General features: G+C 43.1%; 1 protein-coding gene across 1 annotated transcript; it reads right to left on the bottom strand.

The window, feature by feature from the left end:
• Window positions 1–5141: 5141 nt before the first annotated feature.
• Window positions 5142–14580, bottom strand: p3h3 (prolyl 3-hydroxylase 3). Its single transcript, XM_071516217.1, has 16 exons — window positions 14277–14580; window positions 13778–13962; window positions 13335–13493; window positions 12194–12386; window positions 10916–11047; window positions 10437–10579; window positions 9886–9975; window positions 9743–9795; window positions 9572–9651; window positions 9326–9453; window positions 9135–9230; window positions 8211–8361; window positions 7687–7804; window positions 6942–7017; window positions 6681–6821; window positions 5142–5873 (listed from the first exon to the last, which is right to left on the bottom strand). The coding sequence occupies exons 1-16, from the start codon at window positions 14572–14574 to the stop codon at window positions 5706–5708; spliced, it is 2211 nt and encodes a 736-aa protein (XP_071372318.1). The 5' UTR covers window positions 14575–14580; the 3' UTR covers window positions 5142–5705.
• Between the last annotated feature and the right edge of the window lie 109 nt (window positions 14581–14689).

The raw sequence follows: 14689 nt of genomic DNA, 5'->3' as shown, positions 1-14689 counted from the left end.
CGCCTTAATAGTGGTGCAGTGCTCCAAACACCTTGGCCACTATGGGCGTCCTGGTCTCTCACCTTAAACAGCTGATATCTACATTGTGCCTGAAGTTGATATCAGGGGATTTTAGGCCTTTATTCCAGATGGGAAATTGCTTCAATAATGAGTGTTGTAATGAATGCTTGAAACCAACTGAGTGTTTTAGCTGTGCTATTACCCTTTTGCCATTCTGTCCCTGGGACCCTGCCATTGTTCCATGTGATTAAAATGACTGCTAGGGGTTGCTGGATAGTGAAGTGCATTAACACAGCCAGAGAGGGCGGGGGTTGAGGGGTGGGGTGGGGTGGGGTGGGGGGGGGTATGGGGAGGTAAGAGGCGAGGCAGGAGAGTGAGTTTTAAATCCTACTGGCTGAGATTTTAAGGGAAGCCTTTTGAATCAAATCTGCTCTCATCCGATTACTGACTGCTCTTTGCATCTGGATAAGAGATGGAGAAAGGGAGGGGGGAGATAGTGGGATGAGACTGAGGGAGGGGGCAGATGGAGGAGGGAGAGAGTTGTGAGAATGGTAGCCGGTGAGAGGTGGAGGGTTTTCTGTGCGACCAGGCCGACGAACTTGAGTCTGACCAGTGGTTGCAGGAATGTGCTCTGCAGTTTGCATCTGTACTTCAGCTGAGCGACCCGCGGCCATTAAGCACCTCTGTCAATTAAGACTGAAAGTCCTGCGTTCATGGTCTAACTTGCAAAAAAAAAAAAATCACAAAACTTAAAATTCTTTCACAGAATATTGTTGAGAATAAGGCTGTCGTTCATTTTATTAGACTGAATGTAGAGTGATGCTCTTTTGTGTAGTAGCTCTTCATATCTGCTTTATTGCTCTCAGTCAGTTAACACAACAGTAAACTAGCATACTGCTTCTCTACAAAGTAGTCCTTTTTTCCTCAAGGCTGTAGACATTTACAAATAGGTATACTGCTGTGGTTCTAATTATAACTTCACTCACTGACACCGCAAAATTGCATGATGCTTCCACATAAACAATTTAACATTTCACCGCACAGATGATGTCTGACAGTATCAAGAATCAGACAACAAAAGGAATTCTTTTCTTCTCAGATTATCTGTCAACACGGCAAAACCAGCATTGCATGCTGATCCCACATAAATCCCTCTGTGGTGTGTGTCAGATAAGATAAAACACAAGTAAGTACATTAAATCTGTGTTAATATCATTTTGATAAGATGCACTAGCATGCAATGTTGAAAACATGGCGCCTTATTTAAGCATCAAGAAATATTAAACCTAGAATTTGTTTTTTTGTAGTGAAGCTTGACGATGTATTTGTCATGAGAGAAATTCCTAGAGGCTCTAGGAACTCTGTTAAATTATTAAAGATGCTGCTGCAAAATGTAATTTCAGCCTTGAACCCAATTTCCCCATGGGGATCACCAAAGATTTCATCTGACCCTCTGAATTTGGCCCATCAACTGAGCAGCATGACACAACTGCAGGGATACACAACCAGCAAGAACACAACATATAAACAACAACATATGACCCTCTACTCACCAATTTAGGAGAATCCTCAGAAGGTACTTTGTTAGATTGTTCTCACTCTTCCTCCAGTGGTCTCTTTTTTATCGTTGTCATATGTTCAGCCCTCCTGTTACTACACTTTCTCCCGCTCATTCACTTTTTGTATCACACACAGTGGGGATATTCCTCCGTCACTGACTCTCTCCACTGCTCCTATGAGGAACAGATGAGGATTGGAGGGATGAAGGGAGATCAGTGATGAGGGGATAAACCCTGGGATGGACAGAAAGAGGGGTGGAGGGGGGGGGGGGTAAAAGAGAAAGAGACAGAGAGGGAGAGGGGGACGGGAGTACGCCAAACGAGGTGCAGAGCCTGGTCATGGGGTCAAAAGACGTGAGCTGGTGTGAATCAGAAAAACAAAAACAAAAGAGATGGAAATCGTGGAGGGGAGGGATTGTCTGAAAAAAAAGATAAATGGAGGACTTGGGGACATGGCTTTTTATGGTGCTGAGGTAGTCTTTAACGGACTATAACTGGCAGGAGGGTTTGTGTTTTGTAAACCTGAGGACGGGCTAATATTAGAAAGTTTACGGGCAGAGTGGGAGATTGGCGGGGCAGGGATCAGATGGGGTGCAGCGGTGATACAGGGAATAACCACAGGATCCAGGAGAGAGGTCTCTCCGGTTCATCCTCACTTCACTACTCTGCTGAAACAGCAGGGCCAGGGGCTCAGACATACCCCATTACACCTATATATATATATATATATATATATATATATATATATATATATGTATATATCTATACCATATATATACCATATACTGTATATATATTCCTATAACTCTGTATTGCACACTGTCTAATAATGAAACTACTAGAAAAAACAGCAAGACTTGCACTTATTAATGTAAGAGATGTTTATGGAAATGACTGCTACATAGCATTCTAGGGCAGTAGGGTGGATTATGGAGTAGAAAGACCGGCCTTCAACCAGGGGATCAGGGTTCAACCCCCCCACACACACACATACACACACATACACACACACTGCCCCCCCCCACCCCAATATCAACAACCATCTGCCCTGCTGAAGTGTAGCAAGACACTTCTTGTGCACGAACCAACATGTCAGAACAAGCAATATATAAGCGTAAGAAAACAAATAATACTCAGAGAACTTAATCGTAGTTATAAAATTAATCTGTGATATTTTATTACTCATTCCTGTGTAATTACTATCAATAGTTATTCATTATTTGGCCTGCTTAAGGGCAAGTGCGTTCTGTTTCGAACGCTCCACTCCCCGCTCGGATCTGGCCTCCTGCTCTTCAAGTGGCCGCTCCGGTGACGTAGATGCTACGTATCACCAAGTGCCAAGGGGAAGTCGAGGATGGCCTGTTGAAATGAGTAATGAAACTAGCCGATCGTGACCTCTGACCTCCCTGCTGAAGGAGGGCAAACAAAAAGAGAATTTTCCTACAGAGATCAACAATGTGTCACATTATTACTTTTGAGACCGAGAATTCAACAAGTTAAACTGAGTCAACATGTTATTCATACAGCATGGACTCCCAATCCCACTCAAACAAGACTCCATGTTTGTGTCTTTTGTGTTTGTATGCTTGCATGTGTGTCTGCGTGTGTGGAGGAGGAGAGGGTTGTGGTGTGTGTGTGTGTGTGTGTGTGTTAGCGACATTAGTGTGTTGGGTTAGTGGGTTTAGGCTATGATTCAGTGTGGATAAATTTAGCTCTGTAGTTTGAAAGTGTTGACCCTTGCTCACTCAAGCATGGCGACGACAGACGCAGACTGGCAAATTTTGGCTGTACTGACCCTGGATTTGGAGAAATGGAGTTGGGGGAGTGCACTCTGGAAGGGTGTGAGATAGAGTGTAAAACCAAGAGAAACCAAAATTAGAAAAAAAAATGGATGTCAGCAGCCACACAGACACAGGCCTAGTCCAGGACAGAGAGAGAGAGAGAGAGAGAGAGAGAGAGAGGGAGAGAGAGAGAGAGGGGGAATGGAAGAAAAATCGAGTAGAGAGAGAGAGGAATGTGAGCATCCCTGGGTGAGGATGGGGATTAAAATCTGTTAGGCTTTGTGCGTTCGTCTCTGTGGCTCCATGCACTCAGTTAAGTGCCTCTCATCAGCCGGATGTCTGTAGAGTAGAGTACAGTAGAGCAGAGTAGAGGAAAAGAAGTGAGGAGAGCAGGCTGAATTTGGTCTACAAAGCCAGGTTAGGGCCGCTGACTCACTCATGATGTTACACAGCGCATCAATTATTGACCCTGTGGCCTCGTTTTAAACAAATGGGGTAAGGGTGGGAGTGGGTGGATGGGGCGGGGTGGCTGGATTAAATGCCAAATCAGCCAGACACAAGCAACTGCTGTGACATGAATGTAGAATAAAGACATGAATTTTAATCTGATCCAACTCAATCCTCATCATGACTCCGATCAACTCTCTCCAAGTGATTACGCCTAAAAAATATGATGCAGAAAGTCATTCAACAAGGCAATACATATTCTGTAGGCACCCAATCTATAGCCTGGGCCGGAAGGTAGTTAATGGTTAGAAGTCCAATATAAGGGATAAGTGCTATAGGCGGGGATAATGTGTTGATAATACTCACATAACACAACACTTAGTTATTGTGACAAAAGCACACCGTGACGCTTGATTTCAGCATTTCCCCTATGCTTCTACGCCTTACATAATTTCTGCTAATCATGCAGAAATCAGGGAAGATGACATCATAGCGCTGATAGATTTCGCAGATCTCCACAGCCAGTTTATAATTAGAGCACTAGACAGTCAGATTGCTTAGTGTGAGGCTATCTAAGATGCATTATATAGATGTAACACCTACTTAAGGGCAGATTAATGCTGCCTTTTAGGGTATCGCATGGTTTCAGTGTGAGGGAGGGAAAAGGTTAAAACCAAGGCTCCATTAACAGGCCTGCCGACCCAATTCTGCAGCAGCGGGGGGATTATAACACAGGGGGGAGTGAGAGTGTTAATATGGGCCATAAACAGTACTTGACTCAGTACCTAATGCACGAGACGAAGAAGAGGAGGGGCCGAAGGGCGCTGCTGGTTGTAATGGAGGGGCGAAGATGGAAATGGGTGCTGGAGTGTCACTCCACTGGATGTGAATGATTAAATGATCTCTTGCTGGATTACTATTCCATATTCTAAATGGGAGATTTTTTAAGCTTCATAAACAAATGCACTCATTTATGAGGGATTAACAGTAATCTCTCTATTTCTATCCTTTTTTCCCCCTGCGCACCTCTCTCTCTGTCCCCTCTTCTCCCTCTTTCTGCCTCTAAGCATGGTTTCTGATGTACTGTGCTGATGTTGGTTTTGACTGTTCTTACTCTCTTCCTACTGCTGTGTATCATTGTATCTAGTCCCATAACATGTATATATATCTTCTGTTCTTTTCTCCTATCCATGTCATTGTCTCATTCCTTTCTCCCATCACCCACCTCTTTTTTTTTACACCCCTTTTGTCTTTACTTCTCATAGACAAAGAAAAAGACACACATATAGACACTCAGAAATAACAGACGGGCACACAGACGGAGACACCTATTAGCCCTCTCTTGGTTGGTTCTTGGTTTTAATCAGCAGGCAGCCGTACAGGGTGTGAGGTAATCGCTTAATAGATTACACAGCCTCTCTTTCACTCTTCTACCTCTTTCCCCCCCTCCTCTCTGTCTCTCTCTCTCACTCGCTCTCTCTCTCGTGTGTTTGCCACATATTACTCATGCCACATGGGTCAAGAGTCACATTTATTTTTTTTATTTTTTTTTTTTCTCTTCTTATTTAGTGGGCGGGAAACAGTTCTTACCTAGTAGACAATAAGGCACACACTGCTGCTGACACAAAAGTACAGATTGACAGTGCAGAGAGACGAGGAGACAGTTTCATTCACTCACACTCATATATACAGTATATGTATGTAAACACATGTGCAAGCAGTCTTACATAAAGAGATGAGCTGGAGGGAGCAAGACAGAGAATGAATGTGTAAGTAAGAACTGAAAATCACTCTGTAAAAAAAGAGTTCATGGTCGTTGTGACATGGGAGGGGCGTGGTGGTCCGTTCCCCTAGAATGGAGGCGGATGAAAAGGACGACCCATTTGGGCGGTTCAGTCTGTCAGGTAGGTTGTGGCTCTCACAGCTCATCCTTGCGCCCCGTCACCCTGCCTCTCCCTCTGCTCCTCTCCTTCGGTGCTTGGCTTCGCCCGCTGCGGCCGGGAGTGGCGCTGCCCTCCTCCTGCTCCTGCTTTTTCACCACACTCTGTCCATCTGCTGCCCACAGCGCCTCGGCCTCCTCTCGCTCCTGAAGCAGAGAAGCAGAAAGAACAGGGATGATAGATGAAAATATTGATCTCCAATGGGCTCTGTGAAATGAAAAAGCAATAACTGAGAATGCAAAGATACAACTATCAAAAGACTGGAATTTGTTACTGCTGTGATAAGGCCAATTTAGTGTTTCTTTTGATTATTGTTAGTGTTACATTGAAGCCTCCTGAGGGGCTCTTGTGGTTGGCGGGTTGGCTACGTCTTTGGATAGACGAGGCCATGCCAGTATAAAGTGATTCTGTGTTTTTAGGTGCTCTCTTCTGTTAGAGATGAGTTAGAGAGGCTGCACACTGTTAAGAGTTAGCTGACCGTTGCATTGGTAAGATACATGTTTCAAGATCCATTTTTGGCCTAAAAACAGCCACTCTTTAGAGGAGCTCCTAGCATTCCTGTTATTTTTATAAGCATGGACGCTATAATATAAAACATTTGTTCCCAAATGTGACACCTACAAAATGATTGATAGCATAAAATTTAAGTCTAGTGCTTAATAAACATCCTTGGTTGACACGATGAAAAGAATTTTAAACACTGGATCTTTTATATTTTACAGTTGAATGATTAACTTTATTACCAAATGTTCTGACATCATAAGCTGGGCATTGTGAATGACAATACATGACAACAACCATCAGATTTGCATGGCACTCTGTGTCATTATTTCCAGCTGGTCTTGTTACCAAACACCTGTGTCACTATGCCAACAGCCACATCTGCAGACGACAGGTCCACGGCCCGTCCCAGAGGTCTGAAGATCACACCATATAATAATAATCTCCCTCACCATGTCCCTGTGGTGCTTCTCCTTGGTGAACCAGAGGGCCAGCGCACACCTCCGGCCGGCCGTCACTGCAGTAACTCCATGTGGGTTCACTGGACCCGAGGAGAAGCCGGCCAGACGACCACAGCTGGGTTTGACCCGCGCCTGTACACATGAGGAGGGGGTTAATATGGGTGAAGAGGCCACCAGGTTCAGCAAATATTTTCCTCTATGTTTTCAAAACACTCAGAAAGCACCCGGGATCTTGGCTGAAAAGTGACTTACTGTTACAGTCTTGGCATCCATGTTGGTGAAGAATAATTCTCCACCATCAAAGTTGTCATTCAGGTAGAGAACGGCACTGTGACAGAAATTAGGTTTGAGGTCAATCATTCAGGCAAGCCATGGAAACAATTATCATGGGTGAAATCAGATTCTCAATACTCCCTAAATAGCTAAATCACTTAAGATGAATATATTTGCAGTTGTTTCATCTTGGATTTAGTCAGAAAATGGGTTGAAATAATTTTCACATGCTGCTAATACAATTTTAATGCAGAATATGTTTGAAACAAGTGACAGAATACTACTACTAATAATAATAATAATAATTTTAATTTAATTTCATGCTTTTTATATCTTAAGATTGTTTTTATCTTTATAAATTGATTTTTATTGTTTCTCTTGTAAAGCACTTTGAGCTGCATTTTATGATATGAAAGGTGCTATATAAATAAAGTTTATTATTATTATTATTATTACTACTACTAAATCCAATCCCACCAGTTACTCTCCTGTGTCTCTCCTGCTTTTCTCCCTCTCTACTTTCCTCCGTCTCTACTTTAACAAATTAAAAAGTAGTCACAGTGAGTGTTGAATAAGAAAAAAAAGGGCAATGTCACTTGAGTCAAGAAAATACTGGAAACAAGTTGATTTGTATTGGAATGAAGTGAAATTGTCTCACCCCATGGGCCCCATTAAATTAAATACAATATTAAATGACTGGTTAAGATGGATTTGGAGTTAGTACCTGAGGTCTCTGTGTGTGAAGGCTGGTGCTTCCCTCCAGCACTGCCTGGTCTCCGGCTCTAGGAGACAGTTGTCAACATGGACGGGGTGAGACAGGTCCAGCCTGCCCTCCTGGTCCCCTGGGTGCCACAGAAATACAAACAGTGGGATTGTGGTTTCTCACCCATATTTTTTCTTTATTTTTTCTGTACTCCTGATTATAATTTCTGTCTCTTGTGTATTTGGATCAGTGTGTCTACATGTGTTGGTTATCTTATGAAATAAAAGAAGAAAAAGACAAAAAAAAAGCCACCACAGGCATTGTAGAAGCAGGTGGCAAACGCAAACAATCTGCAATAAAACAAGCAATGCTGATGTTCTGCAATAAAAAAAGCAACACTGACAGTTTTATGATCACAAAATCAAAACCATAGGACTGCTAAATCACGTTGTTGTTCTACTTCCACGTGGGCAGACCTACTCCATTTCTACTACTACTATAAAAACGATCTCCCTCTGGTGAGATTTGGATACTAGAGGAACTACCTGTGATAGCGCTGCGGCAGACCAGGTGCGTGAAGGAGAAGAAGAGTCCCGTGGGGCTTCTGAAGTAGGAGTGCAGCAGGACTCGCACCCTCTCTCCCAGCTCGTGTAGCAGCCTGGCGTCAGACTGGTTCACCATGCCGTCCTGGGCCAGCTGGGAGACGGGGAGGCAGGGGAGGAGAGGTGGAGGGTGATGAACGAATGCTAAACTCAGAAAACGTGTTCAGCATGAGGAAAAAAACACAGCACACGAAGAGGCCGAGATGCTTGGTTCTGTCATTCATGATATTTACAAGTGAGTACAGATTCTTCAAATCTACTTTGGGCTGGGCAATATGGTTGAAATAAATATTGCGATAATCATAAGGTTTTATTTCGCTATCATAGATATGGCTGATGCATGCAAAATCAGATATTAAATGTTCATCAATGGTCAGTAATGCTTTACTGATGTTTCGGTCTTACTAGACCTTCAGAGTAAAGAGAGTTTATTCTGAAGGTCTAGTAAAAAACAGAGTAAGCTCTCTTTACTCTGAAGAAGATCTAGTAAGACTGAAACGTCAGTAAAGAATTAAAGGGAGCTAAGTTGCAAGAACAGTTTGTGGGATTCTTTCTACCAATAACTGTTATCCTTCATCCGACACACCTCCACAACACAGTCTTTGGGGGTGCGAATATATGCTGTATATTTTTATAAGATAATATTCCTTAAAATGTTTCACACCTCATTTTGTCAGTCTTTAAATAAAACGTTCTTGTTATCGTCAGTTTAGAAAGCCGAATTGTGCGTCACAATATCACAAAATCACCATATCATGATGATGTGATTCCACTGAAAGACGATAAGCGATAATATTGAATTATCACCCAGCCCTAGCTTTACTCAAAAAGCTTGTATTATGTGTGCTTGCATTCCCGTTCACCCACCTTTACAGCCCTGAGGACAGTCAGACCCTCAAACTTTTCATGAGGTGTGTGTGGAGACCGTCGTCCCCGGTAACCATCTCCAGCTGACGCCGCAGCCTATCAGGGAAAAGAGAAAATGGACGGGGAATGTTAACAAAGACCACACATCTATAGTGTTTTCCTGCCTGATTGTTTTAAAAACCTGAGCTTACTGTTGCTAACTGCAGTATTGTGTCACACTCCTTATCAGTCATTACTCCGTCCAGTACCACGCGATTGGTGCCGTTCAAAGCCTCGTCGTCCATGGTGATGGTCACACCAACCCGAGGGACTGGACCCCCTGCAGAAAGGACAGACAAGAAAGGATGAGAGAGAAATGGGTGGATTATAAACTGATATGGACAGATGCTGGAAACTAAGAGACTGACTGAAACAAGAAGGTGGGCTGACTGTCTTACCTGCATAAAACCCACTGTCATCCATCTCCTCCACCTTCTCCCCCTCCTTCATTTTCTCATTCAGTTTCTCTTTTTCAGCTCTGAATACAAAACGTAAAAGAAATTCAATTAATTTTCCATTAACTTCTCCTAACACTCTTGTTAAAATGACTCTCCTCCTGTCTGTCTCACCTCCAGGTCTCCCTCAGTGATTCAGGTACAACATCTTCCGGAGTCCAAAGATCCTGCATGGAAAACAATTATGAGACTTATCTCTGAGGGGTTTTACAGTTGTTCCACAAGTGCGTCAGCGTGTTTCTGGCACTGATACTTACCGGATCGATGAAATTGAAGTCTAGATTCTCCATACCAAAATAGAGTAGCTTCTTCTCCTGCAAAGAGCGACTCACATATCTGACGATCTCCTGCATGACAAATAAACAGACATGCAAAAAAAAATGTATCCAACTTAAAAATGGAAGTGTTTTAGTTTTGTTTTTTTCTTGGTGTGCATGTATGGCTGTGAGTGTGCCATTATTTATTGATCTATGTGTGCGTGCCTGAATTGACTGACCTTTTGCTTTCAAGATGATGGGGAAGGAGGATGGCAAATATTATGCAGCTGTTGTTGCGCTGATCGATCGATTGATTTTGTTTGATAGATTTTAAGATATACATTAGGTTGATGGGCCTTAGGCAACAAGGGCAGCCCTCAGGCCCTTAGGCAACGCTCAGGTTATATGTATGTTTTCTTTACTTATAAATGTATGTTTATTTTTGTTATGTTTTAAATGATGAAAAATTTACATAGAATGGAATAAATTAATAAATAAAAAGGGATTAGATCACTAGTAACACCACAGTAGTGACGTTAATGTAGTGGTACCTGAGCAGGCTGTGTGCCCTGCGACTCTGTGTCTCCCCCTAGTGTCTCATAGTAGAGCTGCAGGTTGCCTAGGGAGTCTGTGTCTGAGGGGTAAAACAGCAGAAGAGAGCGAAGTGTCTGCACCGCTCCGCCAAGATCACCGGCTGTGGGGACAACAGGAATGCAAAATAAGGAGAACGTCACTTTATGGTTCAAAAATGAATGTGCTACAAATCAGAGGAAACTACAGAGGAAGATACGCACATTAGAAGGCAGCAAAGAACTGAAACATACACTGTTTTATCATTTTATAGGTTTTAAAACATCTCGCCACAAGGACTACAGTTGAAAAATAGCCAGCTGGCTAACACTGGCACATTTACAGAAATGTTGATTAATGTGTGTTGTCCTTATAAATAAATAAACAAACAAACAAATAAACAAACAAACTGTGTCATTGTATTGGACACGACCCCTGAGTTTGACCTCTGAACTCTGACCTTTGAACTGTGCTATGTGCAGATGCTCCAGCTGTGTGGGCAGGAAGTCCTCCTGAGCAGAAATCCTCCCGGGCCGCGTGGCGACCTGGGTCACACAGGACTGCTGGCAGGAGAGCAGGGAGAGCGAGAGAGCTGGGTGGACAGAAACATGGTGAAAACAACAGATACAAACTGATGAATAACTACAAGTTTTTTTCTCTCTCTCTTTTGAAGTATTGTATTTTTTAGGGATGGGACAATATGCTTATCTCACGATACGATTCGATAAACGATATGGGGTTCATGATTCAATACAACCACGATAAATAAAAATATATATATATTCAATGACAACAAAGTCTGACTGAGTATTTCTGAGCCACAAATCTTTCTACCAATGGCACTGGCCTTACAAAGTACAAAGGCATTACAAAGTACAAATAATATAATTTCGATGGAGAGCTTGTGAAATTGTAAGAATAAAATGTAGCTGATATCGCGATTCATTTTTCTATGATACATATTGTCACCTTATTGTATTGTATTTTTTGGGGGGATATTTTTCCTTGGTTTGGTCCTCCACAGTCTTTACACAGACTTTGTGCATGTGCCTTGATGGCTAGTCTTTCATTGGCTGTAGTACTTTTAAATGGTGAAGCAGCATTTAGCATTTAGCTGTTATGCTGCATGCAACTGGAACAAACTGCCAGAAGATCTTAGATGTGCCCCAAATGTAGCAATTTTTAAATCCAGGTTAAAGACATTTCTGTTTTCATGTGCCTACGATTGAGGGATAGTATGTACTTTGTATTTTATTTTTATTACTTATCTTTCAATTATATTACTCTCTTTTTAACTACTATTTTATGTACTTTGTACTTTCTTTTAATTATATATGGATGTTCCTTTTGCTTTTATGTATGGAAAGCACACTGAATTGCCCCTGTTTACGAAATGTGCTATATAAGTAAACTTGCTTGCTAAATTGTGACTTGCTCATCCTGGAGTCATTTCCTGCCCTGATGAAGACCATTTGGTCAAAATGCGTTGGCTCTAAGCCAAGTCAATAAAGGCTTTTTAAATTTCAAGCTCTTACTCTCTTCCCTCCTTACTGGATTTAGAGAGCCTTGGACTTTGTGTATAGAGCTCAAGAGTTTACTTTTTTTCTCACTGGAGGTTTTCAATCTTGGAGCTAGTATTAGTATAAGTAGTAGTAGTATTAGTATTAGTAGTGTTACTTCTGTTTACGATCTGCTCTCTTTCTGTCTTGGTCAATACAAAAGATTTTGTTTTTTTTACCTGCAGCCTTCTCGAACACACCGCCCACTCCGTCCACTCCCCTGTCCTCCGGCAGGCGCTGGGAGGCCACCTCACACTGCACCCTGCACTCCTCCGTCTGCCGCAGCGTTTCATTCACACACTCTCTCCACCTCTCTGCTGCCTGCGCCCAGTCCGACGACGCCTCAGACAGGAGGGCAGAATCATACAGAGCCTGGGTTCAATGGTGAGGGGAAGAAAGGGGAAAAAAAGAGGATAGAGAAAAGGAAATTCAAGATGGAGATGCTGCTAGACTTGCTTTCATTCAATAAAAAGGCTGTGGATCTTGAAGCTTTATAGAAAAAATAGAAGAGGAAAGTAGATCATTTCTGTTCATTCAAATAATCAGAACAATTATTTAAGCCTACCTCAGAGCAGCCTAACCATGTTATAACAAGTGTGCCTTGCCCACACTTAACAAATTAAGTTGTTCAGGCAGAGGTCTCTGAGTAAACACTGTTGATTTTGGATTACATTGTTGGATCACAGAAAGTGAAGGTGAGAGACGGAGGAATTCGGTCCCTCAGGCCATGGGCGACTCTCCCCAGTCACGTATCTGAAATGTTTTCCCTTTCGGTCCACTTAATGCATTTTAAAGCTGCACTAGGCAAGATTTTTATATAAACATGCACCCATTTTATCAGCCTAAATCACACAGTGGGGCTGCAACAGAGAAGAAGAGCGTCACATCCCCGCAATTTAGATCTGATAGATTTGCACAGGTTACCAAAATGAATTTCTTGTGTCTGCCTGTCAGATATGTACACTTCCCAGCTCAAAGGAAGTGACAAATTGAAACAAAACTGTCTCCTAAACAGCAGCGAGCGAGTTCCCCAGCTACAGAAAGCTGGACTCACTGACTTTAGAGACTTTTGCCTCTCTCGCCCCTTTGGTATCCTTTGGTATTTGACTGGTAAACATGAGTGTAGGCCTGCTGTGTGCAGTGTACTGATGTCACATTACATGATTTCTGTGTATTGAAGTTCAAATGTTTCAAATAGTTACCTCTCGCTGGCATTTTGCCGCCTACGTTCAAAGTTGCCTAATGCAGTTTTACGGTCCCTCATTCCCTTCTACCCCGTTCCCCCCTCCTGTTTACAATAATCGCCCCTCCTTCCCTCACCCAGTGTTTCTCGCTCTCGATCTCTCTGTCATGGAAGGCGTCCTCACTCACTCCCGCCATCCGTCTGTACTTCTCAATGTTGTTCCTCATCTCCAGGTGACTGGGGTTGGCCACGAAGAAGGTATGAGCTGCAGACGCCGCCTTCTGCAACTTATCCAGCTGAGGAGGAGGAGGAGGAGGTGAGGGAAGAGTGTCACAGGGAGAGAGGAAAGAAGAGAGAAGGCTATTTCTCTGCTCCTGATGAAGAGTCCTTCTCTCTGCTGCTAAGAGTTGTGCTGCTATAAAATACAGTCGTATTCAGCATCTGTAAATCTATGCACCTATCTATCTATCTATCTATCTATCTATCTATCTATCTATCTATCTAAACAAAGCACTGGTAGTAAATGATCACAAGGCTTTTAACAAGTAAGTAACAAACATTACAGCTTACAACAGCTTACTTTGTAATATGTGACCTGCAGGAAGTTGTAGGGGTTGCGGGTGCTGAACTCATACTCAATGTCCACAGAAACAGGGAGCTGTCCTGCAGGGGTGACGGACCGTCCCATGCAGAATCTCATACATTCAGCCTTCTGGTGCACCCAGTCCAAGACCCAGAGGTCCCACAAACTGCCCTCCTCCGAGTCTTACAACACAGAGAAGATGCATTGCTATCATGCAACAGGTCACTGAGTGATTATACTGTGTGTTTTACAAAATTGGTTATGGATCATCAATATCTGGAGAGCACCTAATTGCACTAATCAATATCCCCAAATATGTATAGTGCAATAACTCAATCCTTGGGATCACTGCTATAAATTAAACACAGACAAGGGTGCTCTCTCTCTCTCTCGCACACGCACGCACGCACGCACGCACGCACACACACACACACACACACACACACACACACACACACACACACACACACACACACACACACACCATATCTCATACCCAGTTTTGCCAGCTTGTCTCGCCCTGCTGCCACACAGTCATCGTGGCACTGCCTGCGGACTCGGACCAGTGACTCCTTGGTAGCGATGGACTTCTCCAGCAGCTCCGCAGCCTTGTCCCATTCCTCGGTAAAGTATGCACGTACCCCGGTGTAATACAACAAATCATAAGGCGGCAGCAGTCCCGACACAGATGATGACGTGCCGCTGCCCGGAGTAGCTGAGGTAAAACCAAATAATGTTAGAAAAACGATGTGCGACGCCACGTATACAGTGAAATGATTTGAGTGAAGCGCCATGGTCCGAAAAGCTATGTAGAGGAGAGAGGTGGAAGAGGAGGAGGGACTAGGGAGGGAAACACTGAGCGAAGTTTACTTTCCAGAAAGTTTCCTCCCGTTTTGGGAGCTGTGTCAT

Source organism: Centroberyx affinis, unplaced genomic scaffold (assembly GCF_046629955.1).
Source record: "Centroberyx affinis isolate AG114_WGS23_722 - 3 ecotype Tasmania unplaced genomic scaffold, CSIRO-AGI_Caff_v1 ptg000035l_1, whole genome shotgun sequence".
NCBI lineage: Eukaryota > Metazoa > Chordata > Actinopteri > Beryciformes > Berycidae > Centroberyx > Centroberyx affinis.
The sequence above is the reverse complement of the archived record's forward strand: the minus strand, read 5'-3'. Positions and strand labels throughout refer to the sequence as shown.

What these genes read in the sequence shown, in the direction of transcription:
- p3h3 (XM_071516217.1), bottom strand. Translation starts at nt 14,574, where the DNA reads ATGGCGCTTCACTCAAATCATTTCACTGTATACGTGGCGTCGCACATC. An exon ending in TCGAGAGCGAGAAACACTGG is followed by an intron (nt 12,387 to 13,334) that starts GTGAGGGAAGGA and finishes CATTGAACCCAG; the next exon opens with GCTCTGTATGATTCTGCCCT. An exon ending in CAATACTGCAGTTAGCAACA is followed by an intron (nt 9,231 to 9,325) that starts GTAAGCTCAGGT and finishes TTTCCCTGATAG; the next exon opens with GCTGCGGCGTCAGCTGGAGA.